This window comes from Mustela nigripes, chromosome 13, assembly GCF_022355385.1.
Source record: "Mustela nigripes isolate SB6536 chromosome 13, MUSNIG.SB6536, whole genome shotgun sequence".
In the NCBI taxonomy this organism is placed as follows: Eukaryota; Metazoa; Chordata; class Mammalia; order Carnivora; family Mustelidae; genus Mustela; species Mustela nigripes.
This window is the reverse complement of record NC_081569.1, coordinates 109,963,334-109,989,753: the sequence shown is the minus strand read 5'-3', so window position 1 is coordinate 109,989,753 and position 26,420 is coordinate 109,963,334. Positions and strand designations below refer to the sequence as shown.

Here is a 26,420-nt window from a genome sequence, read left to right as displayed (position 1 = left end):
CACCTCAGTACTTTTCTGACTCCTGAGCATCAAACCCCAAGCCTGGTAGGAGTTAACAATCCCCAGCACCAGTAGCAATGGTCACAGAACATTCAGGACAGCAGGTAGCTCTGCCCCATCTGCTTCTGCCTAGGAGAGGCCTCCCCTGGCTTCCACTCTCCCCCTGACCTCTTCAGACTCTGCACAACCGCCTTCAGGTTGAGTCTGTCCTGCAAGATCAGAAGCTCACAGAGCCCTGACCCAGCAGACCAGTGGAACACTTGCCTACAGAAACAGGGCCAAACAAGGCTGGTCCACCACAGAGAAAGGGCAGAAAACCCAATCAGAAATCGGCAGGCACTCCCAGTCCTTTTGAGAAAAGGCACTTTGAAAATAGGATGAAAATGGAGGCTCCATCCCCAGAAAAAATGCATTTGCTCTCCTGATGTGATGTTGCAAGCCACCGCAAGACAGGTCTAGGCTCCAAATTTAGAATCCTTGTCTCCTATGAGGTCTCCTGGGAACTAGAGAGGGAGAGAAAAGGCACCAGACATTGGAAATTTCTGCCCATTAGAAAAATGTTCATTTCCTCACCTTTTTAGGCCAACATTGGTCCCTGAGGAAAAGAGCTTAAGGCTAGCATGATGCTATTTCCCCACCCCGCAGGACACCAGGCCAGGGCAGGCAGAGATCAGGTTCCTTCCCGCACACCCTGCTGCCCCAGCCTCCCCTCTAAGCACCCTGCTGCCTTATGCGTCGCAAGCACGACTGATGCAGGAGAGAATGTGGCAGCAGCCACCACACAGCCCGCCTCCCTGAGGCATCCGTGGCCTCAGTCAGCAACCCCACCCCACCCCTTCACCCCCCACCAAGGCCCAGTGAGGAGCACACACAAGTTGGTTGGTGAGCAGCGTTATTGCACCGTTGGCAAATAATGAAATGTATGTACATGAGCGACAACCACAGGGTCAGCAAGACAATGTACATGAGCGAGAACCACAGGGTCAGCAAGACAACCTACAAAAGTACCTGAACGGAGTCCATTACATTATTCACAGGAAAGGAATCAACAACTGGAGAACACACACTCACAGACATGTGCGCAACTGCACCACAGAATGGGAAACAATAAATTATGGGTCTTGTTCCTGCCTGGATCCTAAGAAAGGCACAACTAAAGAGCAAAGCCTCCCCAGGCCACTTCCACAGTTCCCCTGGGTAGGCTCCTCAGCCTGGCAGTGGTCAGCCCGACACTGGAGGCCGGAGCACAGCTTATTCCCCCAGGAAGAGGAGAGCTTAAATATTTGGCTTCTTACTAGACAAGAACTATATACAAGGGAAGTGGCCACACTGGCCTGGGTGGGTAGCAGGGCTCAGCTGGCCCTGTGAAAGTCACCCCGAGCCCCGGGGAGCACCGGGCCATTCCCAGCAGGTGAAGGCACTGGTTGAGCACATCAGCCCATTCTTTCAGGGGCTTATGTGAGCCCAGGGAGCCCAGGCTTGTGGGCAAGCCCAGCAAGGTTCCTCCACGTCCCTCCGCTGCACAGCTCCTCCCTCGGAGTCAACCTACGGAGTTCAAGGCCTGGAATTTCTTCCGCAGGTTTCTCACTCTGCCCTGCTGGCCTGGGTCTGCTGGGTCCCTGGGACCCTCTTCCTTTTGCCAATACTCTGGACTCCTGGAAATTCCAGACTCCTGGAAATCCAGGCCCTGTCCCACTGTGGCTACTGGTGTGTGAGGTCCCTGCCCACTGCCCTCCTCCAGTCCCCCAACAGGGCAGGGCAGGGGCGCCTTCTCCATGACAATCACCCGCCGGTTGTTCTCCAGGGTGAGGTCCGCCGTGACATACAGGGTCTCCTCTCCAACCGGCCTGCTTTGGGGCAACCTCCCAGGAGGCTCAAGCTGGGCGCCCTCTGGGCCCCCCTGACCCCTCCTGGCACCCACGCTGCAGCAGCGGCCCACCCTGCCCGCCAGAGGGGGCTCCACCATGTTCTCAGGCGCTGAGCGGCTGCGGTTGACAGGCGGGCCGCGGGGCCGGCTACCCTCGGCTTGGAATGCCTCGTCGTGGGAGGCATACTTGGAGCAGAGCTCTCGGACATCAGGCCAGGTGAAGGTCTCAGTGTCAACAGGGCTGAGGGGGCTTCGAGAGGAAGGCCGGGCCCCAGGCGAGGTGGTCCTCGGGCTGGCAGTATTGGGGCTGAAGGAGAAATGCCGAGGAGAGCCAGGCTTGGGCGGGCTGTGCTCCTGGGCCACCATCTGCTCATCGCTGAGGAGGGACAGCACCGGCTTTCTCTTACCTATGAAGAGAGAGTAAATGGAATGAGTGACCGGGCGGGGCGGGAGAGGGCAGGCGACGACTCCGCACTGCCTTCTGCTCGTGCTCCAGGCAAGGCTGCTTCCTGGGGTTTTGGTTATGAGGGGAGAGAAATCATTCATCATCCACAGTCCCTTTATCAAAGGGCAATGGGTGGGGGGGTGCCTGGGTGGCTCCACGGTTAAGCGTCTGCCTTTGGCTCAGGTCAAGATCCCAGGGTCCTGGGATGGAGTCCTGCACTGGGCTCCCTGCTCAGTGGGGAGCCTGCTTCTCCCACTGCCTCTGCCCCGCTTGTACTCTGTCAGATAATCAAATCTTAAAAAAAGAAAAAGGCAGGGGGTGGGCAATGGGAAGAATGAAGAAAAGCTAGTGAACAGAGTCAGGAGTCAAAGGAAAAGACAAGAACCTTTACTATCCCGGAAGAGAAGGCCTGTGGCCATGTTTCCTCCCAAGGTCCCTGCTCCACAAGTAGGGCTCGGAGAGGGCCGTGAGGAGGCTCAACCAGGGCCACACGCTGGGCCTTGGGTGTTGGACTAACCGCCCGGGGTCGCACAACTTGTGTGTGGAGACCAGCCCCCTCTTTGGTCATGGTTCTATGGGGCCACCTTCCCCCAGGAGCCAACCTACTCCTAAAAGGCTCTTCCACCCCAGACTTGCAGGAAGGACCCACTCCCCACCCGCGTGGCTGTACCTCTGCTGCCTGAGGGTGCTCCGGCCTCCTCCTGCAGGCAAGGAATGGTGGGAGCTGCCTTTCCCCACTGGAGAGGAGGCCTGGCTGTCACAGACTTGCTCTTGATGCGGAGGCTGTACTGGCGGGCCAGCTGGTAGACCTTGTTCTTGACTCGCTCGCTCATGGGGCCATCCATCACGTGGGAGAGCTGTACGATGCGGGGGTGCAGCGGAGTCACCAGCTCCCCCTGGACGCTGCTGCTCAGCTCCTTCACCAGCTCCTTCAGCTCCCGGGCCAGGTGGGCTGGGCTGGGCTGCTCCGTGGGGGAGGCGCTCTCAGGGGAGGCGGTGGCCGACTCCTCAGTGATGGCCCCCAGCTCGTGCTCCTCCAGGATAAAGAGGGGCTCGTGCAGGTCAAAACCATTGGCCTGGCCTTGGCCAGGCCCCTGCAGGGAGCTCTCCCTGGAAGACTCCATTCCCTCCCAGATCTTTACGATTTCCGAAGACGGCCGGAACTCAGCATCTGTGATAGGAGCTGACTCCCCAGCACTAGCCTGGCCGGCTCCTGGGAGGTCGCACAGAGCCCATGAAGGCGGCTGGGAGCCCACCTGCCTCTTATGCCCCGGTAGAGCCATGGGCTCTGGGTCTGGCCTGGGAAGGCTGTTGAATCTGGAAACAGAGTTTCTCACCAGCCCCTTGGGGATGTAGGAGAGACTCTCCCGGCGCCGGACGCTAAAGCCTGCATCACGGTGCTCTGCACTTTCATAGTAGCTCTTGATTTTGTCCAGCAACAGCCGGTCTCGGGTGGAGAGGGTCGACGCCTTCCTCTTGCAGGAAGGCCTGTCGGGCTCTGCTGGGCAGCCTGGGCTCGGGGGCTCCAACCCATTGACCGAAAGGCCACTGTCCGTGGCCACTCCCACAGTGCTGTCCATCTCAGGGGGCGGCTGCAAGCTGAGGGCATCCGTGGTGCTGCCGGGCCGGGCCGGGCCCTTGTCGCTGCCCTCGAGGCTGAGCACACTGCTGCTGCGGCTTGCCAGCCTTGGGCTCCCGAAGCCGCTGGCCTTGCCGTCCTCCAATGCCAGGCTGCTCCGCCGAGAGAAGCTGCTGGCAAAGCGCTCGGCAATGACGCTGGCCTGGTCCAGCACAGAGGGCGGCAGGAGGCTCTCGGTGTCCGGTGTGGGTCCCATGTCCTCCTCCTCCTCACTGCTCAGAGCCTTAAGGTCCTCAGTGCTCTCAGCCACCACGAAGCCCACCATGTCACCCGGGGGTTCCAGCCCCAGCAGCTCCTGGTGGGCACCAAGCTGTGTTTCCAGGACTTCTGGAGACTCCGTGTCTGAGGGCACCTCCTCAATGCTGGGAACTTCCATGGCGACAAATACTTCCTGCTCCAGCTCAGGCTCAGGGTCTGGTTCAACCTGGGACAACAGAGCTCCTATGAGTCAAAACCCTCCCTCATGAGACCCAGAGAAAGGGACAGCATGACCTGCTCAAAGCCCAGTGAGAGGGCATGCAGTTTAGGACCAAAGGCAATGAGAATGAACACAACTCGAGAATGGGAGAGACACGGCCTTAGGGAGAGGAACGTGCGGAGGTCCCTCAGCCATCATTCAGCTACCGGCCTTGGGTTGTTTAAAAAAAAAAAAAAAGGCAAGGAAAATTCTGGGAACACAGATGGGATAAAGTGGTAGCACCTCTCAGGGACAGCCTGCCTGGGAGCTATAGGGACAAAGTGGCAGCACACGGCAGAGGGTATGCCTGCTGGAGAGGCAGCTTCCTAAAGCCCTAGAGGCACACAGAGGCTATTCTGGGTTCAGACCCAGAGGGGCCAGGACGTCCTGTGTGGATGAGGGTCCAGAGGGCAACAGGACCACACACTAGAGTCCCGTCAGAGTGGGTGAAGACAGGGACTTGGCTCCTCCCAGCCAGCCTCTGGCCCCAGCCACAAAGCGGCCAATGCCCAGCAGACAGGGAAGGAAGGAAGGAAGAAGCACATGTAAGAACCTCCTCCTGACCACCTTGAAGAATCTGCACCGTGAAACCAGGCAGTACAGGTGGCTTCCCAGAGGGGCCTTGAGGAAGAAGGGCAGACACTCCACATTCAGAGGAACCAGACCCAATCCCAACTGTTCTAGTCCAGAGTCTGCAAAGCAGGACCCATGGGCAAGGCCTGCACTTCCCAACACAGCAGCTGCTGGCCACAAATGGCTTCTGAGCATCTGAAATGTGGCTAGTTCAAACTGAGAACAGCTGTAAGGGTAAAACACACACCAGACCACAAAAACACCATACACAATATAAAATGTCCTTAATAGCTTCTTCCATTGCTTACATGTTGAAATTATAGTTAACATTTAATAATTAAATAATCTGTTAACATGGCCACTAGAAAACTTAGTTATACGTGCTGCTTGCTTCCTATTATCATAGGACACCACCACCCCAGACTCCAATCCAATGTCAGGTTCCTCAGACCTGCCGGGGTTGGTAGGCCTGTCTGAGGTCAAGGCCTCCTACCCTTTTTCTTGTAACTTTGAGAAAACAAAGGTATGGGTTCCATCCACACACAGCATGTGGCCGGAAGTAGAATGTGGGCTTCTAAATCACAGACTGGTTTGAGCTCAGCTCTGCCCCTCGGAAGCTGCCCAACACCAGGCACATCACTCAACTTCTCTGAGCCTCTTTCTACCTGAGCTGTTGAGGGGAACAGAAGAAATAAAACATCGGACATGGAGGACGTGGCCAGTAGATGTCAGTACCCAGAGTCGGGGGGCTCGGGCGTGAGTCCACTGTCTGTCCAGCTGGCAGGAACAGGGTCATACGCCCTATACGAGGAGGCCTGGGTGAAGGAACCCAAGATCTTATTACTTCTGCTAACAGGGCCCTTGACAAACGACTGCATCTTGTCAAAAAGGGTCTTCTTTTTCTAATTCACAGGAAGGCCACCTGCTCACCTCACCACAGGCCCAGAGGCCAGACCGGCTTCCTAAAAGGGGCCGAGACTGTGGGGGGATCCCTGTCCCCATGGGCCCAAAAAGCGAGTCTGGGGCCAGCAAGCCCCACCCACAGACCTGCGCTCTGGGCTCTCCTGCACGGGCCCTCCTGCCCGCCGGCCGCTCACCTCTGGCGGAGGAGAAGTGGACTCGAAGCTCATGCACTTCTCAGCACTTGTTGGAGACCGGCCGCTGGATCTTCTACAGCTCTGGGGGCCTTCGGACTCCCTGCGCCCCTTCTCCTGAAGCAAAGAGAGGGCCATTGTCAGCTCCTGGGACAACCGGAAGCTCAACCCTTCTGCAGCCCCACAAGAGCAAACCTTCTGAGCCCCAAGGGGTCTGGGCCATACTGAGAGCCAGCCTGAGACCTGAGCCTGAACCACCAGGTCTGGGGGACCCAGAACTCCCCACCGGGTGTGCAGCCTCCAAAAAGCCCAACCCGCTGGCTTCTCCCCTTCTCCGCCGCCCCCACCCCGTTAGTCATGCTCACTGGGCAGGACACTAGCTCACGCCCAGAACCAGAATAGCACATGCCAAGGGCTCACCAGGGCGTGACAGCGGGCGAGGGGTTAGGTGCTAATGGCAGGAGTGAGGGAACAGGACAGAGGGGGTGGGAGGGCAGGGGAGAGAACTCCCGGATGGGCATGCACTGGCCAGGGAACATGCAAGGAGGAGGGGAGATCAAAGAGACACCTCACCATAGCGCCCCGGGAGAAAAGTAAAGCGTTGGCCCGATAGTGCCAGCAGTGGAGGGCGGCCAGCAGCGAGCTGGCAAAGTCGGCTACCTGCTCCGCCACTGCCAGACTCTCCTCCTCCTCCTCCTCCTCCGAGCCTGGGGGCTCCAGCCTGGCCCCCTTCTCGCTGCCTTCATGCCCTGCCAGGTCCTCCAGAGACACCTGAAAGGCCCGCTCCTCCTCCTCCTCCTCCTCCTCCTCCACCACCACCTCCTCTTCCTCCTCCTCCTCCTCCTCCTGCTCCCGGGCAGCCCCTTCAGCCTCCGGCTGCACACCCTGAGCACGAGGAGGCCGCCCAAAGTCCAGGAGAGCACCGGCACTGCCTGCATGCTGTTCAGAGCGGAAGACCCCCCTCGTGACTGGCCTCCATGCAAGCCCCCTCCTCCTGCCAGCAGCTGGGGGTGTGGAGGCTTTACATGGGGAAAGCCACACCTAAACACCCAACCCCTGGTCTGCACCAGAGCAGAGGGAGGACAGGGGTGGGAGTCCTCAAGGTGGGACTCTGGGACCTGGGAAAGCTGGGTCAGACACTTCCAAGACCCAGAGAGGCCTGCCTACCCAGAGAAAGAAAATGTGGAAGATCCAGGGTGGGCCAACACCAGGGTCCCATTCCAGGGAAAGGGTAGAGAAGGATCCCAGGGCAAGGGCCATGGCTTATTCATCTCTGGGACTCTTGTGACAGAGTCCAGCACACAGTAGTGGCCTGACAGGTATCTATCCACTGCACGAAGATGCAGCTGAAGGGGCCAGGGCGCTGACCTGGCAGTCCCACCCCCTCTGGCCGGCCAGTGCTCTTCACCCAGGGGCCTTACCTTCATTCCTGCTGCTCTGGCTGCACCTGCCACGGCCAGGTCCCAGCACACAGGCAAGGGGGCAGGGAGAAGAGATCGGTAAGCAGGAGAAAGAGCCTCTTTAGAGAGACAAGGAGCCCCCCAAGGAAGGCTACCCTGGGGATCCTATACCCAGAACCCACACCTGGTCTCCTGGGCTTTCAAAGGAATGACTGCCAGAGCAAAGGCCCTGGGGGAAAAGCAGCACAGGTCTGTGTCCATCAAGCACTGTCACCCAAGGACAGGGTACTAGAAGTATGCAGGAAGGTGAGCTCAGCCCCTCCCTGAGGCCCACCTCCAGGGAGGAAGAGAGGCAGGGACCCTTCCAAACTGTCCTCAATACCCAGAAGGTTACCTGTGTCACCTCCCTGCCCCGACCCTAGAGCCTGGCAGGAATGGCTAGCCACGCGCACACTCACCTTTCTCACTGAGTTGCCTGAGCAGGTGTCTGGTTGGCTCTGAGAAGGAAAGTGAACGGACAGTCAGTGCAGGCCTGGAAACAACTGCGTCCCATGCTCACAACCGCACCGCCACCAGCAGCTCAAAGTCCACTCCAGCCTGAGCACCCCCTCCCTCCTACCTACCCCCACAGGGAGGCAGGGCCCGGGCCACATCCATCCAGCACCAGAGACCTGCTCCATGACTGCCGCCCCCCCCCCCCCCCCCCCCCCCGCAGGAACAGCCCCGCCCACAATCCCTGCATTAGTGCATCTCACCCAGGGCCCCAGCTTCTAGAGCTGCAGTCCCAAGCTGCCTCCTTCAGACCGACTCGCCACATCCTTGGAGATCTGAGCTCTACCTCAAGCCCCACCTTCCCTGCAACAAGCTCATGAGCACAACAGCTACACCCAAGGCCAAGCCCCCTTGCAGCAGCCTGGCTAGAAAGCAGAGGTCGCACCCGACTTCCTACGGCCATTAAGGCCTGGCTCGACGAAGCCTCGCTGCCTGCTGGGGAGTGTGGCCCGGAGGAACGAGGGCTGACCAGGCTCTGGGAACAAAATACAAAACACACCCATTAGGCTGATGGTGTCACCAATTTGTATCCCAGACTTTTTGGAAACAGACCTGAGAGAGGTCGGTAGGAGAGGACATGTGTCCAGGGACCTCTCCACAGAGCCGTGACCTTACCCCACAAGGTTCTTGCCCAGCTGGTGTTAACTGGGAAGCCCACGGTACACTCGGAGACCAAGGAAAATCTTACAGGGGAGCGCACTGCACAAGTTTCTTCTACTGAAACACGTGTATCCACGCACACCATCTGCACAACCTAAGTACGCTGCAAATCCGAGAGCTTTTAAAGTGAGAAACACAAAATGCCCTACTCGTCCATCTTAAAACCTGTAATCAAGACTACATAACAAGTGACAAGTAGCTAGGGCACCTGGGTGGTTCAGTCATTAAGCATCTGTCTGTCTTTGGCTCAGGTCATCCTAGCATCCTGGGATCGAACCCCGCATCAGGTTCCCTGCTCCACAGAAAGACTGCTTCTCCCTCTCCTGCTTCCCCTGCTTGTACTTCCTCTCTCACTGTCTCTCCCTCTGTCAAATAAATAAAATCCTTTAAAAAAAAAAGTGACAAGCAGTGATAGCAGCACCTTAATTATCTAGAGCATACCACTCTCAGCTCTCTGGGAAGAGGAGGACCAGAGGCAGAGCAGGGGACTCCAAGCTGTCACTGCAGGGCTTACAAGGCGCCCCGTTTCCCTCTCAGCAACTTGCTGGCCTTTTTTTTTTTTTTTAAACTTTCTTTTTAAAAATAATCACGGCGGGGGGTGCCTGGGTGGCTCAGTGGGCTAAAGCCTCTGCCTTCAGCTCAGGTTATGATCCCAGGACTGGGATCGAGCCTCTCTGCTCAGCAGGGAGCCTGCTTCCTCCTCTCTCTCTCTGCCTGCCTCTCTGCCTACTTGTGATCGCTCTGTCAAATAAATAAATAAAATCTTTTAAAAAAATAATCACGGGGCACCTGGGTGGCTCAGTATGTTGAAGCCTCTGCCTTCGGCTCAGGTCATGGTCTCGGGATCCTGGGATCGAGCCCCTCGTCAGGCTCTCTGCTCAGCAGGGAGCCTGCTTCCTCCTCTCTCTGTGCCCTCCTCTCTACTTGTGATCGCTGTCTATGAAATAAATAAATAAATAAATAAAAATAATCTCTAAACCCAACACGGTGTTTGAACTCATGACGCCAAGATCAAGAGTTGCATGTTCCCCTTGCTGGCCGGTCCTTACCCACACTTCTCACAAGTTCAATCGACTGCTTTCAAACAAGCAGGGAGAAGAGCCGCACCAGGCAAGGACACTGTGACAGACAAGAACCAACGCTGCCAGGTAAGGGGGGATAGCTTCTGGGTAAGAAAATAGCTTCCGGGTAAGAGGGGACAGCTTCCAGGTAAGTGGGGGGGACACCTGCTGGGTAAGGGGGATACCACACCTCGAGTGCGCGGCCACCATGGCGACCCCCTGCCCCAAACAGCGCACATGCCCCACGGATGCTGTCACACTGGTGCCAGAAAAGGAAAAGTTCCACAGTGGTTGGCATCCTCTACCTTAAGCTGCAGAGGATGAAGCATGCTTTAGAGAGACGTTTGTTTCACAATGGTTAAGACTAAAGTACGAAAACAAGCAGGCAGAACCTGACTCATTCGCAGGCTAAAATCTCAGTTCAGCAGAGACTGAGCTCTGAAACAACTCACTGCCTGCGTGCCATGACAGCCACAGTGTGGACGCTGATGTCATGACAGGCGGCACCGCAGTTCCTACCACCACAAGCAGCTCCTCCATGTGCCAGAAGCTTCCAATGCAAAGCCACATGACAAGGTAGAGGGGAATGCTAGAAAGACAGGAAAAGCATCTCAGAAGAAAGGAAAATGAAGAGGGCCAGAAACCTATAAAGTAACACCCCCAGTCAGGGGCTTTTCACACACGGTGTGATAAAACGTTTGTGACCGTCACAAATCTGCCTAGGGTTCAAGATCCACTGGGGGTAATACCAAACAAAACAAAAATTACAAAAGCTTTCCAGAGACCACTTGGCTCTATCTTCCAGAATATGACACAATCCCCAGAGTTGCTCAGGGGACTCATGGGTCACAGCCAAAGCCCAATGCACCCTGGAGATCCACACCAGGACAGTGCACCAGTCATTCTCGGATCTTCTCTCCAGGGGCCTCTGAGACACTTCTCATTCCAACTCTCACCTCATCTGTGTTCACCAGGTGCCCAGCGGAAGCTAAGTCTATCCTGGGCCTTGGACTGAAGAGCAGAGTACAAACAGACACAGAAAACACACAGCCTTATCACCCCCAGAGCTAAGAATAAAAGCAAGGTTTTCTCCTCTTCAACAGACAATTCATTCCAATAAATCCAAGTACACAGTAGCAAGCCCAGTCATGGAAGAAAACCCAGCAGAGGAAAATGGAACTTTTCCCTGAGACCCAAAGTAAATATTTCCTGTCTGGATTTGGTGCCACTTGACGTCTAACTCATTTTTCCCCACGTCCTGCATTTGCTCTGCTCCAGAACTGGGCTGGGGATCCCCATGACATCTGAGCGTCGCTCCTGGCTGAGTCCCAGGATCCTGAGTGACAAAGGAGCCAAGTTTTGGTCCCAGGAAAGCTAAGAAAGAGCACGGAAGCCTGAGTGAACAAGCATTCCCAGGGCCCTGGAAAAGGTGGGCTGCCCAGCCCTGGTGGGCAAGAAGGGCCTGGAAAAAAGTGCCTGCTGGAGGGTAGCACAAGCACGGGGACAGGACGTGCCACGTGGGCTGGGCGATCCTTCTTCCTGCCCTTTCCCAGGATGTCCATGGAGGAGAGCACCAGCCCCAAATGCTGCTGCAGACAGTCCCCCTCCTGGTCAAGAGTCCTGTGAGGAAGCCACTCTGCCCATAGCGCCCTTCCCTTACCAGACTGTCGGCGCCCCTGTCGCGCGTGGGTGGACACCTCGTCCTGGGAAGACCAGGCCTTCTTCAGGCGCTCTGGGCTGCAGCGGTACCGACTGGGATCTGCACACAAGACGGACAATCAGCCTGGGCTTGGACTCTGACCACACCTGACCACACCTTTGCTGCCTGCCCCAGCTCCAGGGGCCAGAAGATCCAGAGCTCCCTCCTCTTCCATCTTCCATTCAGAAATGGTAGGCAGTGGGAGTCCCACCGGCCAGCCAAGACTACGCCCCTGGTCTTACAGTAGACCCCTAGCCCTTGACAGAAAGAGCTTCCCCATTCTCCCTGCTCCCTGGAACAGAAGTCTCGGGCAGAGCTTCCCACGGATCTAGAGATATGCCCAAGTAGGGAGAAAGCAGGCAGAAAGGGTACACTTACAGTAGGAATCCATTTCCAAGATGGCTTCCTTGGCCTAGAAGGAAAGGAAACACACCCAGTTATTACGTTCTACATTCATGCCTCTCTTGGCCCACCGACTTGCTCTTGCTGCACTGGGACACCCCCCAGGGCTGTGCCGAAGCCCACGGTGCCCCCTGCACTGACCTCCGGAGTCCAGTGAAGCCAACATCCTCCAGGGATGAGGCACTAGTGGAACCCTGGAGCTGGCTGACTCTCCCTGCACCCCATCAAGGGGTAGGTGGGGCACCGGGAACTCACCTTCTGCGGGATGGTGGTGTGGTGGTTCTCCAGGATGAGCCTCTTGATGTGGTGAGTCCAGCTCCGTTTCTCCTCTGCTGTTTTGGCCTGAAAAGACCCAAGGGAGAGGGAGCCAGGGTTACGACCACAAGCCTGAAGCCATCTACCATGGGCCAGGCTTCCGTCGGGGGTGCCGAGGCAGAAAGACGGCCTGTGCTGGGACCTTGAGGTTACCTGGACTCTTCCACAAAAACCCAAGAGATGCCCAAAGGGATCCCCACCTTACAGAGGGAGACCAGGAGGCCCCACACATCTACGCGAGCCACGGTGGCAGGTGTGTCCCCAGCCCGAGCCTCCCTGGCCCGGCCCTCACCTGGATGTTGTATTGCTGCTTGCTGTGCTTGTAGTGGGTGACAGTGAAGCACAGGGAGTCTCTGGTGCTTTCGATCAGCATCAGGGAGGAGCACTGGGGCAGAGGGAGAGCACAGTCAAGCACAGGAAGTGGCGGGGGCTGACCTGGGGTCCCAGCCCCTTGAGACCACCCAGGCAGGTAGGGAGAGTAATCTCAGAAGGACTAGGCTGCATCCACCCAACCCAGGACCCAGGCGGGGGTCAAGAAACAGAGCCTGCGGGCGTCTGACAAAGACTCGGACATTAAAGCCCGAGACTCTTGATCCCAGGGGTATAAGTCTGAACCTCATATTGGGAGGAGAGATTACTTAAAAATAAAATCTTCTTTTTAAAAAAGGAAAGAATGGAGCCTAGCCCACTACAAGGGGGCTAAAGGGTAAGAGGGCCAAGGGACAGAGGCCGTGAGAGCAGCCTGGTTACCGGGATATGACCCTTGTAGACAAAGTGATCGCCGCGCTTCTTGGTGATGAGCAGCGCTTTGTCGAAGAGGAAGAAGGTCCTCTCGTTGCGCACGCGGTGCACGCGGAACGTGCCTTCCAGGACGAGCTCCCCGTAGATGGTCAGGTCTGGCCCCTTCCAGTTGATGAGCAGCGACTGGATCTCCTACAGCAGAGAAGCCCCGACCCCCAGAGTCAGGCTGCTCATGGCCCTCCGGTGGCAACACGGAGCCCCAGAAACTCCTACAGACACAGCCACTGGGCACACACAGCCACAGGAGCCCCCCGCTTCCCACCAAGCCCACCAAGCCAGGAAGCCCACCCTCGGCATCCCCCAGCCTGCCAGTCCCTCTGGCGACCAGCCCCGGAGCACCTGGAGCCGGACTGCGTGCTCGTGCCTTCTCTTCATGTCATTGATGTACCAAGCCACGCAGGTCATGGTGTCGATGGCATCCTCCACCACCTCGAAGCCATCCTCTTCTTCATCAAAATGTTTGGCGATTTCCTGCACGGAAGACAGGCACATAGGCAGCCCAGGCTCAGGCCTGCATCCCCCCGACCCCACGGACCCCCCACCCACCCCCACGGCGTGAAGACCGGTGGGGCTACCTGCAGCAGCAGGTGGTACTTGAGGATGCGCTGCACGGGCTTCAGCAAGTAGGAGCCCAGGGGCAGAGAGTGCTGGAGGAGCTCCTGCCGCTCCCGGAAGAACTTGGCCTGCTGCTTGTCCCGCATGCACTCAGTCAGGGCGGCCACTGAGCTGGGAGTGCAGGGGAAGAGGCTGTCACCACCTGGGAAGGCCTGCATGGGGATGTGGGGTGCTCCAGGCTCACAGAATAACTCCGCCTCCCCTCTCCACCCCAATTACTCACTTGGGATAGTTGTTGCAATACTGCGTGTAGATATCAAACTCTTGACTCTAAGAGGAGACCAAAGATGGTGATTTCTGGGAGCCTCCCATTTGACTCTAAACCTGGGTATAGCAAAGACATGGCCCTGACCCCCTCCCCACCCCCGTGAACACACTCTGCCCCCATTCCCTGAACACCTGCAGACCCATCCTGGGACCCATCTGTCTGGGCCACCTCATTCATCTAGCAGCCGCTGGCTCTAGGCCAGAATGCCCTTCCCATTTGAGGCAGGGCACCTTGCACTTCCCCTGGACAGAGGCCTCCAGGACTCACACACCCTCTTAAGCTGGGCACTGTTGTTCTCGGAGCCCCCAGCAAGGCAGGACAAGAGGCAAGGACCCAGCAGCCCCTCTCACCCTTTCCACAAAGCAGCTGGCCACAGCCACAGGGTCACTGTTGCAGCTGTCCAGGTCTCGGAGTAGCTGGCTAGAGGACGGGAGAGTGCTCATCAGACCCCGGACGGCACACCGCCTCCACTGCTTCCCACATGCCCCTCCCCGGCCTCCCGGTGCCCAGATACACAGCCAGCCCCTGGTGTCATGCTAAAGAGTCGGGGCGTCCATCCTCAGAGTGAGCCCCACCCAGGCCAGCAACCACACAAAGTACCAGGCACCGCCGCAAAGGTGGGGAGCAAAGGACCCCCACATGCTCAGCAAGCAAGAAAAAGAGAGGGGACACCAGTACCCACCTCGGGAGGGGAGACAGCTCCTCTGCAGGCAGAAGGAGTCAAACACACAAAAGCAGAGATTAAAGGGAGAATGAGAGAGAGGGAAGACTCCCAAAGTAGCCAAAGGCTCCCAGTTCAAAAGGATGCAGAAAAGAGAGAGAAAGAGGGTGAGTCCCAGTACCCCTAGAACTTAGATGGGGCACTAGGGGAAACCCTAAACACACGGTTCCCCTGATGCCTCCCCGTCGACCTACCACTGGCCAGCCCAAGTCACCCCGCGCCTGCCCTCCCAGACTCTGCAGCCGGGCCAGCAGGTAGCCCCTCTGGCCCCCATTAAAGGGCCCAGGGTAAGGCTCCTTCTGTCTACTGATACTGTCCCCTCAGCCACTGCCCCTCCCAACCAGGGTCCCTTCCCTGGGGAATCTATGGGTCCAGGCAACACACGCTGAGCCTCGAGGAAGCGCTGTGCCCTGAAGCAGGCCCTCACCGGGCCACGCTCAGCCTCCCCCATCACATTCTGTCTGGCCTATCATTCTCCTAATGGGTCAGATCACCCTCAGGGAGACCTGACTTTCCATGGGGTCAGCAGGAAGGTGAGGAAGAAATGAAGAGATATGCAAGTGGGGGTAAAGATGCAAGACACAGAGGGGCCACAAAGGTAGAGGGAAGAGCATCATCACGTGCCAGAGGCCAGCAGTTCCCTAAGGGGGCACATGTCCCACACGCCCTCTACCACAGGGAGCTAACTAACCCCCTGTACAGGGAGGGACCACCATCACGCACCCCAACGATCAGGCTCCAGGCCCCCATGTCACAGCCCAGGAGACTACAGACATCCAGGGCTCCTCCTCAGGCCTCCAGGCCCACATGGGCCTCACAGACAGAACATGCTGTGTGTTAGGCCCATTCCATACCTGTTCAGTGCATAAATGTTTTCTATGTTCCCAAAGAGGGCACTAACTTGTTCCGGTTTCAGCAGCCCAGGTGTGTCGATGATCTTCAAGAGGTAGTCCTGTGTGGAGGGAGGCATCAGAACCCAGCCCACCCCGGCGCAGTCCTGTCCTCCCCAGCCACACCTAGTTCTGTCCTCCACTGACACAGCTGAGACTTCACAGACACTGCCCATTATACTGGGCTGGACAACTCTCCCTCCAAAATCAATATCCATTCGGAACCTCAGAAGGTCACCTGATTTGGAAATAGGGTTTCTGCAGATATAATCAGTCAAGGATCTCAGGACAAGAGAATACTGGATTTAGGGTGGGCCCTCAATGCTATGACAGGTGTCCTTATAAGAAGAAAGGACACAGATGACACGGAGAAGGCAGCAATGGGAAGATGGAGGCAGAAGTCAGGACAGAACATCTACAGGCCAAGGAAATCCAAGTATTGGCAGCAACCACCTGGTAGAAGCCAGGAGAGAGGCATGGAATGCATTCTCCCCTCAGACCTTCCAGAAGGACCCAATCCTGCCAACATCTTGATTTCCAACTTCTGGCTTCCTAAACCAACACAGAAGAAACCTCTGCGTTTTAGCCCCGAGCTTGTGCTAATTTGTTACAGTAGAAACAAACACACCTCTCTCACCAAGACCAGAGGGCTTCCTCAGCGGCAGCCACCCAGGCACCTACCTGCCCAGGCCCCACAGGGTGAAGCACATTGTGCTGGCCCCACAAAGCCGGTGCGTCTTCATCTCACAGAGGAACCCGAGGCTCAGGCCTCACACAAGTGCCTGAGACCACACAGCCAGGAAACAGCAGGGCAGGGATCCGGGCACAGATGGGCAACATCTGGGCCAGTTTCCTCCCTGGGTTCCATGTCTGTGAGCACAGCGGTCCCTGCCCCTCCCCACCAACCGAGGGTCTGCAGGAGGTCCTGGCCCCAGCTCCTCATCGGACCCAAAGTCGCGAAGCAGCAAAAACAGTCTGCGGTTATCCCCCACCCGCTGCCCTGGAGCAGGGACACAAGGCCTCCCCACTGCTACAAGGGAAGGCGGCTTCTTCTGACACGGCTGTCAGGGAGAACTCTCCCTCCAGGGGTGGAAGCGGGCTCCCAAGAGAGGTGGGCCACCCAGAGCAGAAGGCCAGCCCCACGGCAGCCTCGGAACCGCAGCCATAGACATGAAGGGCCTCACCTCCACAATGCTGCGCAGGTCCTGCACGTACATCCGCTCCGTCTCCACGATCTCCCGCACCACGCGGCCCAGGTAGCTGAGCTTGTGCACCGGGGCTGCTGGGGACCATCCGCCAAACGGGGACAGCGGCCCCCTCCCGCTCAGCCAGCCGCTGGAGCTAGTGTTGCCGTTGGGGGGATGCCGGCCACGTGGGGAGCCTGCCCCATTCTCGGCCGACGCCCCGGAACCACTGGGCTCCTCCATGGCCCCACGGCTGTCCCGGGAGGAGCCCGATGAGGACGTGCTCGAGGTCAGGCTCACGGGTCGCTCTTGGCTGCCATCCTGGCGGAGGGAGGCAGAGACGGGCATCCTGGCATCGCTGCCTGGCGAAGGCACTCCAGCGAGGTTCTGGGCAGAACAGACAAAGAATTCGATCTCAGAATCATCACAGAAATAGAAAGTGAAACGGTGGCTGCTGGGGGAGGAGGAATGGGGAGTTTGTATTTAACAGGTACAGAGTTTCCATTTTGCAAGATAAGAGAAGTCCTGGCCGATGGTAGTGATAGCGGAGCAACGATGTGAATGTACGTAATGCCACCGAACCACCATACACTTAAAAATGGTTAAAATGGAAATTTTATGTTTGTGTATTTCACCACAGTTTTAAACACAACAGCTGTGAATGTTGAGAAAGTCCCTTCCGTCAGACTCCACAAGTGTGCACAAGAATGCCCAAGTTACATCCCTTCCTGACTCCAATAGTTCTGGCATTCCCAGGAAGAAAGGGTGCCCACATCCAAGAACAATAAAGACCTCAGAAACCCAAGCCCCAGGAGAACAGAGAGGACGTCTCCACCAGAGCAGCCATCGGGGTGCCTTCGGATGAAACCCGAAGCCCAGCCCCGCTGCTCTGCCAAAGTAGTCAGCCTCTCAGAACCTACACTGGGGCCATGTCCCCCGGGATGCAGTGACCTGCCACAGCGACGGGTCTCAACGTGGTGCCCCGCACGGGGCAAGGGCTCCATAAACCTTCGAGACAGTGATGATAACAACTGTCAAAAAGCACTTCCCAAGGGCTCACTTGTCGGGGCCTGTGCTGGGGTCACCAGCAGGGACAGCAGAAGACTTTGCTCCTAGGATCTAGGATGACACACGTGCCAGAGAGTAAAATTCTCCTCAGGATTATGCCATCTCCGGGGGCACCAGCAGCTGCACCCCAAACAGAAACCTTCTAGATACTGACAGGGGAGGCAGAGGAGAGAATCCAAAGGCTCCCGACCCCCAGCACCTGGTAAGGCCCTGACTCAGTCAAGCTTCCTACGCACAGGAAATGCCCCAGGGCTGAGCCATTGATGAGTTTCTCTAAACTCCCTTTAGCACAGTGAGGTCAGGTAGCACAGGAGGCAGGAAACTGCTCCCAGGTAAGGCAAACACAGACTCAGGTGGACTTCAATCCCTTGGGCAGGTAGGGCTGTTCACAGGTAGGCCTACCTGGAAAACCCTAGAGCAGTAAGTCTAGGAGGGGCTAAAGCCTCAGGGAAGGACAGGAACACTGGACCCCAACTCCAGAAGACCACAGCTCACACCACCCCTTTCCAGAATGTGTATCTCATTGCTGTTTGCACAAGGAACAGAGTTCCAGAGTATCACCCTCACTTGCACTGCCCCAAAGACTTCCACCACTAGTTCTAGGGCTCAGAAATTGCCAGACCAAAGGCTAGAGCTACAAGAATGATCTGGGTGCCATCACTCCAGGAATCTTGAATTTCCCCCTGCTTTTCTGTGCCTCTGCCCAAACCTGGAACCAGTGCCCTGGCTGTGCCAGCACCCCTGGGCCCTGGGCCCCGGCTTTTGCAAATATTCTCCCTGCCTGGACATTACTCCCAAGTCCCCACGCACCACACCCCCCACCTCATCTATCCCAAACCATACTCGCCCCCACCCCCTGTCACTTATGCCCAATCCTTAGGTTTCAGATTAGAAGCCAGTCCCCAGAAAACAAACCTGGACGCCCCCTTCTACATACTCTTACGGCACCGCAGGATTACCCCGACCACTCCGTGACTGTGACTAGTTTGAGATCCCCTGCCCTAGACTGTAAGTGACCCGAGCTCTGGGGCCGTAGCAGCGATCTGGCAAAGAGATGATGGCAAACAAACTGGCACCTGTACTGAGCTCAAGTCAAGAGGCTAGCAGGACCCGCTCCAGCTCTGGGTGTGGCCACAGTGACCTCCAGGAGCTTCTCCAGCTGCAGATAAGGACACAAGGGGCACACTAAAGACAATCCTGCCTTCTCCCTCCCTTCCAGGTACAACAAAGGAGAATTAATAGGCTCATCTTGGTGAAACCCTGAGCATCTCAGACTAGAGCCCCTTGGGAAATGCAGCACTGTTGCTGTTCCCTCCCTCCTCAAAAGAGCCTTTAAAATTAACCAGCTGGGCCTTTCTAAAGCACCAGCCCACAGGGTAAAGCTCTGTCATTTCGGCACAAAGAACGACAAAGATCCAAACTCCACCCAAGTCCTTAACCCCCAGGGCCATGGGACTCTGGAGTCCTTCAAAGCCTGCTGCAGTCTCCCTCCCAACCCCCCAGCCGCTGGCTGTCCCGTCCCCGCCCACCCCCCCCCCCACCCCACGCACAGTCGCAGCTGGAACAATGGGGCAGAAACTTAAGACCTAAGACCTTTCCCAGATCAAACCTGGGGTCAGTCAGCCCCTATGGGGATGCTAAGTCCCAGATGGATTTCACAGCTGGCCAAATCAGTTTTAAAAAACCCCTCACCACTCCCTCTATACTCTCAGGGGGGCCTTCTGAGGGTCACTCTTCAGGGACCCCCATTGCCCTATGAATCCTGAAACAAAACAAGAGCATCTCTTTTCCTTGGAGAAATCTCTGGTGGAAGCAGCCGTCTCCCTGAAAAGCAAGCTCACGTCGTCAAAGGAGCAGCCATGCCAGCAGCAAGCCCCCCATACCCAGCAGCCCCCACCTCCATGCCAGCAGACCCCTGCGGCTGAAACAAAGCATACCAGCCGAGTGCTGCAGGGTTCTAACTGCCATGACACAGCGAGTTACTTTGATCTCCTAGCAGCTCTACGAACTCAGTACTATCACTACCCCATTTTACAGATACAGAAACCTGAGGCCACAAAAGCAGCATGTGGTAGAGCCTGGATGTGTACTGGGGCGCACAAGCCCCAGTGTTCCCGCTCCCCTGCCTGCTGTCTCCCTAACGGATTTCACACAAGCCAGGGCCAGAGGCAAACGATTAGTCACAGACCTGGATGCTATGGCCTTGCCTCAGCCTAAGCCATAGGGGACTTATTAAGTCTTCAAAGATCACGGCTTTTAACATGATACTTCATTTTATCCTATGACAGCCATGGAGACAGTAAAGGAATGAAAGTAAAGATTCCTTATAGCCATTTCTAGACCTGCTACTCTACATCTGGCAATTTACCCTCCTGCTGGAACAACATGGTAAAATACAGATTCCAGGTCAAAGGATCGCAGGTCATGGAAAAGGGAAAAAGCACGAGGTCACTGAGGTCACCAGGACCGGACTATAATTCCCCGCATGAGACAAGCTCTGCAGGGATCAGGAGACCCAGGACCACAAGGCTCTCTAGGACAAGAGAATTCCTGGAAAAGAATGAAAAGACACAAAAGGGAGGATGACAAGCATGTAGAGCAGGGAGAGCAAACAAGGCAGAATCTGGGGGTGGGGGGCTGTTAGCAGAGCCATCGCACTCAATCTGAGCGCATTCTGGTCCTAAAAGCCTAAGCCCAACCATTACTAAGTGTGTAGTTCAGACTCCCAGAGACAGAACCTGCACCTGCCACATGCCCCAGCCAGAGGCAACCTTTCCTTCCTCTCCACTGAGTATCACCCCAAACTGCAAGGTTCACCTCAAAGCCATGACTGGAACTTAGGTCTTCAGACGCATCCAGAAGACACAGTCTGGCTGGGGAAGTGGGAGCCTAAAGGAGACAGGCAGAGAGCGGCCAAACCTTCAAGCCAGATGCCCACGCCTTCCTTCTCCTACCGCACCCAGTCTCCAGTTTCCCGAAGTCTCCCCCTGCCATGACCTCTTCCATCTCTCAACATGAGTCAGTCCAATCATCAATCAGTGAATCAGTCTTCTAGAAAACTTGGTATCTCCAGTCCCACACCTGTGATGGTCCCCTAAGCCCTTCTTTTTGATGGACAGAAGAAGTAGCTCAGATAAACATGGCGGGGGGGGGGGGTCCCGAAGAGGAAGGATTCTTTTTTTTTTTTTTTTTTTAAACTCTCTCTCTCTATATGAACACAATCCGCACCCTTCCTCTGCCCACACCTCCCAAGGTTATAGGCCCTCCCTTCTGAGTAGCTTCCCCGAATGTCCCCAGGCAGAGAGGCAGGCTGCAGCAGGCCCCTTGGATTCCCACAACAGATGACAGGGGTCAAGTCTCACATCCTTCTCCTCCTCATGAGGCCTCAGCCCCATGCCCCAACCTAACCCAGACTCATGCTTCCAACAGAAAAAAATGGCAAAACCCATCATTATCCCTCATGTTCTATCCTCAGGCCTCTGGTCACTGAGGCAAAAGGACCCTGCTCCCCGACCACCAACTTGAGAAAAGATGGTCCCGGAGTGCCTGGGTGACGCCGTTGGTTAAGTGGCCAACTCTTGATCTCAGCTTAGGTCTTGGTCTCAGGGTCCTGAGTTCAAGCCCCAAGTGGGCTCCATGCCCAGTGTGGAGCCTACCAAAAAAAAAAAGTGGGGGGGGGGACAAAGAAAGAAAAGATGGTCCTACGGGGCACTCACCTGGAACCCTCCGGAGAACCTCTCCTTTTCTGGCCCTGGGGAATCCCCAGGACTCAGCAACATTCCCTTCTGGTCCTCCCTCCCTGGCCAGCGGGCTGCTGAGGAGAAGGCAGGAGAAGGAGGGGGGCACTCACCGGACAACCCTCTGTGTGGGCCAACTCTGGAGCCGCCCCAGAGAACAGGTTGCTTCAGAGAGGCTGGCTCCAGGTGCGGAGGAGGCTGATGTCATCCTTTCACCTTCCGCCCCTCACCCCCACCCCCTCACCCCCACCCGAGCAGCGAGCAGCGAGCAGCGGAAGCCTGACACACCTGTCCTAGAGGCAGGCAGGGAAAGAGCAGGGCGCTCTCCCAGAGGCAACTGCTCCAACACCGGCCAGCCCTGCACACCTCCCCAGGGGCTCCTTTCATCTCTCAAATGCACCTCCTACCCAGTCCAAAGGCTCTCCAAACCTGGCCAGCCAGCCGCCTTGTACCTTCCCCAGAAGGATGGCCCCCGAGTCCTGTGTTAGGACGTCCACAGAGAGGGTACCAGAAGGAAGCAACAGAGGAGAGCTGCAGCCTCTCCAGACAAGCACAGCAGGAGCAAGGGGAACGGCCGCAGAGATCTCACGCCAGGGCGCAGAGCTCACTCGGCTGTGCTGTCACCCACAGCCCAGCACCGCCCCACGCCTGGCTCTTGCCTGGCTCTTCCTGCAGCTCCCCCTCCACCACAGGTGTGGGGGGACCACCTCTCACCACAGCCACAGGGGCTTTCTGTGGGACAGGAGGATCCCTGAGAGGGTCTGGGTCATTGTCCCGTGCCGCAGCAGCTTCCTCACTCGGGTCCCTCCCGCCCCTCCCCAGAGACTCAGGGGCTATAAGCACCCTAAGGCAGGACAAGGGAAGGCTCCCTGGGGAATGACTGTATTCGATATGTTCCATGTGAGCAACGTGACTATCACAGAGGCTGTGCAAACAGTGTCATCAGGGTTTCTGGGCCACAAACCCAGGCCAGCTGGCTCAAAGTCATTTCCCCTCACGAATTTATATTCCCTCGTGAATTCCTTTTCCCACCACCCCAGAACAGCAGGAGCCACCAAGTGTGGCCGGGTCTTTGAAGCAGGACTTCAGCTGCTGGGAAGGAAAGGGGATCGTGGCTGCCAGGGGAGCCTTCCCACCTGAATTCTGGGAGGAAGTCTGGGCCTATAGACTGACGTGCAGAAAACTTCCTCAGCCTGGCCTTGGAAGGGAAGCAAAGGCCCTGGCATCTCGTCTCAGTGGGAGGACCACCCACCCGCGCCTCACTAACCCCACCACCTCCTAGCCCCGACATTTTCTCATGTGGATTCTCAGAGCTGGGATGTGTCCCAGATCATCTCTCCCTACACGAATTTGGTCAGATAACCTCCTTCAGAAAGGCCTCCTCAACCACTTCTGGAGCATCCAACACCCATACTACTGTAGACTTCTCCCCTCCCCAATGCCCCCCCAAAGAATAAGCACACCCTAATTGTCCCTGGATATAAAGATCCTATGGCTGTTTTATATGACAAAAGAGGCTGTGCAGATATGATCAAGTCAAGGATCCTGGGATGGGGAGACTATCCCTAGGTTCCCTGGGTGAGCCTAATGCAATCCCAAGGGTCCTTACAAGAGGGATACAGGAGTCAGAAGTTGATGTGACAACAAAAGCAGAGGGACAGGCAGAAAGAGGCTGCAGCTTTGCAGACAGAGGAAAGGGACCACCAGCAAAGGATCTGGACGGCTTCCGAAGGCTGGGAAGGGAGAGAAAACAAATCTTGGAGCCTCCAGAAGTAACAGAGCCATGTGGATCCAGATTCAGTTCTGACCTCCAGAACTATAAGACAGCAAATACATATTGTTTCAAGCCACGAAGCTTGTGGGGTTTGTTACAACAGCCAGAGGACACTAATACACACTTTCCTTAACTCTAGTGACCCTAAGGACCACTTCAAGTGCTGCAGGACTGTGCAGCAGCACCTTTCACCAGTTCCACAGTCAGGTGAAAGAGAAACAGTGGTCAAAACCAAGGGCTGGGCCAGATCCTCCCAGACTAACGCATTTCCACACTAGTCACTACCAGGTTTCCAGTCTGTCAAGGTACCCAGGAACAGGGACTGCTCATTCAACCTAGCAATCCTGTCCTCCTTGGCCCCAGACAAGGGACTAGAGCAGAGGCACAGCTGCCTTGCTGTCATGCCACATACCAAGTGACCAGCCACAAAAAACTGAGAGGAAGGGAAAAGTGGCCAAGGAGCCACTTTGGAATTTATAGAAATGACTATAACAAGGGCCCCCTACAAATAGCCCAGGAAAAGCTGTCTACCAGGATGTTTCATATGCATACATACTAAAGGCCAATGAGAGCAATCACTACCACTCAGAGCCAGGGTAAGTCAACAGAAATAACACAATGTCCCCAGAAGATGGAGCAGCTAAAGCTGGGGCTAGAAATCACAGACAAATTTGGTGTCCCAGAGGCCCCACCTCTCTCTCATTAGACACAAAAGCCCTGGGACCTCCACTCCTTACCAGCAAACTTCAGGAACCTCTCCCTGCAAATCAGCCCTCTTGTCCCCATGGTGGAGCCAGGGCAGGAGCTGCTGGTTTGGGAGCCTCTCAGCTGGAGTGGGAGCAAGGAGGAAACTTGAGCCAACACCTTCAACAGTTACAGCATTTACTGTTCCATCACGTTCAAAGGCCCTGGAGAATCTCGGCAGGAAGCAAGTGGGAACAGAGAGGTCCCACCAGGACCCTCTAAGTCCCTAGCAGAGGAGGAGAGAGAAGCACACACACGTGTGCCCAGGAGTCTGCAAAGCAGAGGTTATGCACACTAAACGGTTCCACAGGCTCCACAGCCAGGCAGATCTGGTCTAAAACCCAACGACTCCACCTGGCTGGCCCTGTGTGGCCTTGGGCAAGCCACCTCACCTTTCGGAGCTTTAAGTTCCTCATCTGCAAAATGAGAACAAAAGCACCCACCTGACTGGTCCCCAAAATGGAGAGGATGCAAGTCAAGATCTGCCACACAGTAAAGCCACCCTAAGTGGCAGGATGACAAGGACGGAGAAGTTATTATTTGTTCCACAAGCACTGGGGCAAGTGCCTTTTTTTTTTTTTTCCTGATTTGTGCCTATAATTTTTACCCACATCTCACATGAAGAATAAAGATAAAAGTCCAGCTTGGTGAACTGGCATGACCTAATCCTCCCCCACCAGCCATCCAACATGTACAATCCCAACGCGGACTTGAACCATGATTTTCCACGCGGGAAAATATAAGCAATTCGGCTGGAAAGGCAGAGTCTGGTATCCATGGCCAACAGAAGGGCAAAGCAGAAGATGAAGTCTAAGTGAGTCAGAGCCCTTTGTTGCAGCAGGCAGACCACATTCCTCAGGGCTCCACAGGGAAAGACAAGGTGTCCTGCTAGGAGCTGAAGAGGAACAGAAAGAGGAACACAGGGGCAAGCAGGAACAGAACTACAGGAAAGGGAAGGTGGCAAAGGCACAAGTAAGTGACCAGTCACAACCATCCTCGACACTAACCCTTGTGTTTTAAAGAAAAAACAAAATCCAGCTGCAAGGTGGACATGTGAAGAACCAGGATATAAGACAAAAACTCAAGGTACTGGGAAAAGCCTTGCTGCTCACCCATTTCCTAAATCACAGGAATATCAAAGAAGGTGGGGAGCAGCGCAAATGACAGAGTAAGCATGAGTGAGCCCCAGGACTCCAGGCAGCGCTGCCCCAACCCCGCCCCAGGTCTGCTGTTCAGCAGGGGCAAGGCGGGGGGAGGGGGTTGAAGGAGGGAGGCAGTAAGCCTTCTGCGCCACAGCAGACGAGCGCGCCCACCCTCTCGTGTAGGGAGAACAGTCCCTGCCCTGCCAAGGCCGTGAGCTGCAGAATTCACTGGACAAGTATTTTCAAGCACTCACTTTGCACAAAGACACTATGGCAGCTTTGTGGGAGACAGAGATGAATCACATACAGAGCTCGCACTCTTGAGGGTTGATCCTCTCTCTGGAGAAGCAAGACAAGTGCCCCAATAACAAAAGGAGTGGAGAGTGGGGTCGTGGGTAGTCTGGGGGTTCAAGGCTGCCTCCAGTTTGGCAATTCGTTCCACACTTCTGAGCATGATGCTAGGCCCTAGGGATAATGAAATGAGTAAGACATTGTCCCTGTCTTTGAGGAACCGAATTCTAGAAGGAAAAAGAGCCCTATAAACAAATTCTCCGCTAGGCAACGCCTTCAGTGCTATACAGATGTAAAAATACAGAAACTGTGCTGGCAGAAGAGGGAGTAGCTGGTACTACCTGGGGCATCTGAGCAGCTTTAAAGGTGAGGCTTCAGCTGAGCCTTGAATGATGAATAAGCTTGTACTTGCCAAGTGATGAAGAAATGGGAGGGTCCCCGGGGCAAAGGCAGCAGCATGGGAGAGTTCAGTCCTAAAAGGCCCAGGACCTCCCAAGGATCTAGGGTAGCTGGCAGCAAGAGGCCAGGCTGGAGGGCATCGGACTAGAGAACGCATGGGCAGTAGTTCTGTGGGAAGGACACGCCAGAGCCACACCTGAAGAAAAACTACCAACCACGGAGACTCTCAGACTGAGAGCTGAGGTGTGAGCATGGACCCCAGGAAAGAACAAACCACACATGGCTTTGGCACCAGGTGTCTGTAGAGCCAAATAAGTGCTCAGGAAGAATCCAGAGGCCCAAGAAGGTGCTGACTCCTCAGAGAGAGCATCAGGTAGGAGAAAGAGAGAATGACCCAAGGAAGCATCTGCTAGAAAGAACAAGACCTATTCCAACCCTTGTGCAGCGGCGGGGGGAGCAACTAGGATCCAAGAAAAGGTGAAGAAACAAAGTTTCGTGTAAATTACATGCTTCTGAATGCAGGAAGAGAACACCGACTGTAGAAAACTGAGATCTGGGGGCTCTGCTGGATAAAAAGGTCCCACTAGGATTCCAGGCCAAAGGCTAGGGGTTGGTCAGAATA

General features: G+C 56.0%; 1 protein-coding gene across 5 annotated transcripts in view; it reads right to left on the bottom strand.

The window, feature by feature from the left end:
* Positions 1–875: 875 nt before the first annotated feature.
* The window catches only part of PLEKHG3 (pleckstrin homology and RhoGEF domain containing G3), a 41,393-nt gene continuing 15,848 nt past the window's right edge, over positions 876–26,420 (bottom strand). The window contains exons 2-19 of one of the 5 annotated variants that reach the window (XM_059373388.1): positions 16,644–17,030; positions 15,424–15,521; positions 14,199–14,268; positions 13,804–13,850; positions 13,541–13,691; positions 13,305–13,436; positions 12,915–13,097; positions 12,457–12,549; positions 12,105–12,191; positions 11,826–11,859; positions 11,409–11,507; positions 8,413–8,502; positions 7,934–7,972; positions 7,497–7,522; positions 6,649–7,014; positions 6,079–6,192; positions 2,983–4,375; positions 876–2,274 (exon numbers count right to left, since the gene is read on the bottom strand). In XM_059373388.1, the coding sequence (XP_059229371.1) occupies positions 1,541–2,274; positions 2,983–4,375; positions 6,079–6,192; positions 6,649–7,014; positions 7,497–7,522; positions 7,934–7,972; positions 8,413–8,502; positions 11,409–11,507; positions 11,826–11,859; positions 12,105–12,191; positions 12,457–12,549; positions 12,915–13,097; positions 13,305–13,436; positions 13,541–13,691; positions 13,804–13,850; positions 14,199–14,268; positions 15,424–15,521; positions 16,644–16,991 (4,104 nt within the window). In that variant the 5' untranslated portion in view covers positions 16,992–17,030 and the 3' untranslated portion in view covers positions 876–1,540. The remainder of the gene's footprint in view (positions 2,275–2,982; positions 4,376–6,078; positions 6,193–6,648; positions 7,015–7,496; positions 7,523–7,933; positions 7,973–8,412; positions 8,503–11,408; positions 11,508–11,825; positions 11,860–12,104; positions 12,192–12,456; positions 12,550–12,914; positions 13,098–13,304; positions 13,437–13,540; positions 13,692–13,803; positions 13,851–14,198; positions 14,269–15,423; positions 15,522–16,643; positions 17,031–26,420) is intronic. The other 4 variants (XM_059373389.1, XM_059373390.1, XM_059373392.1 and 1 more) reach the window with 4 other exon arrangements.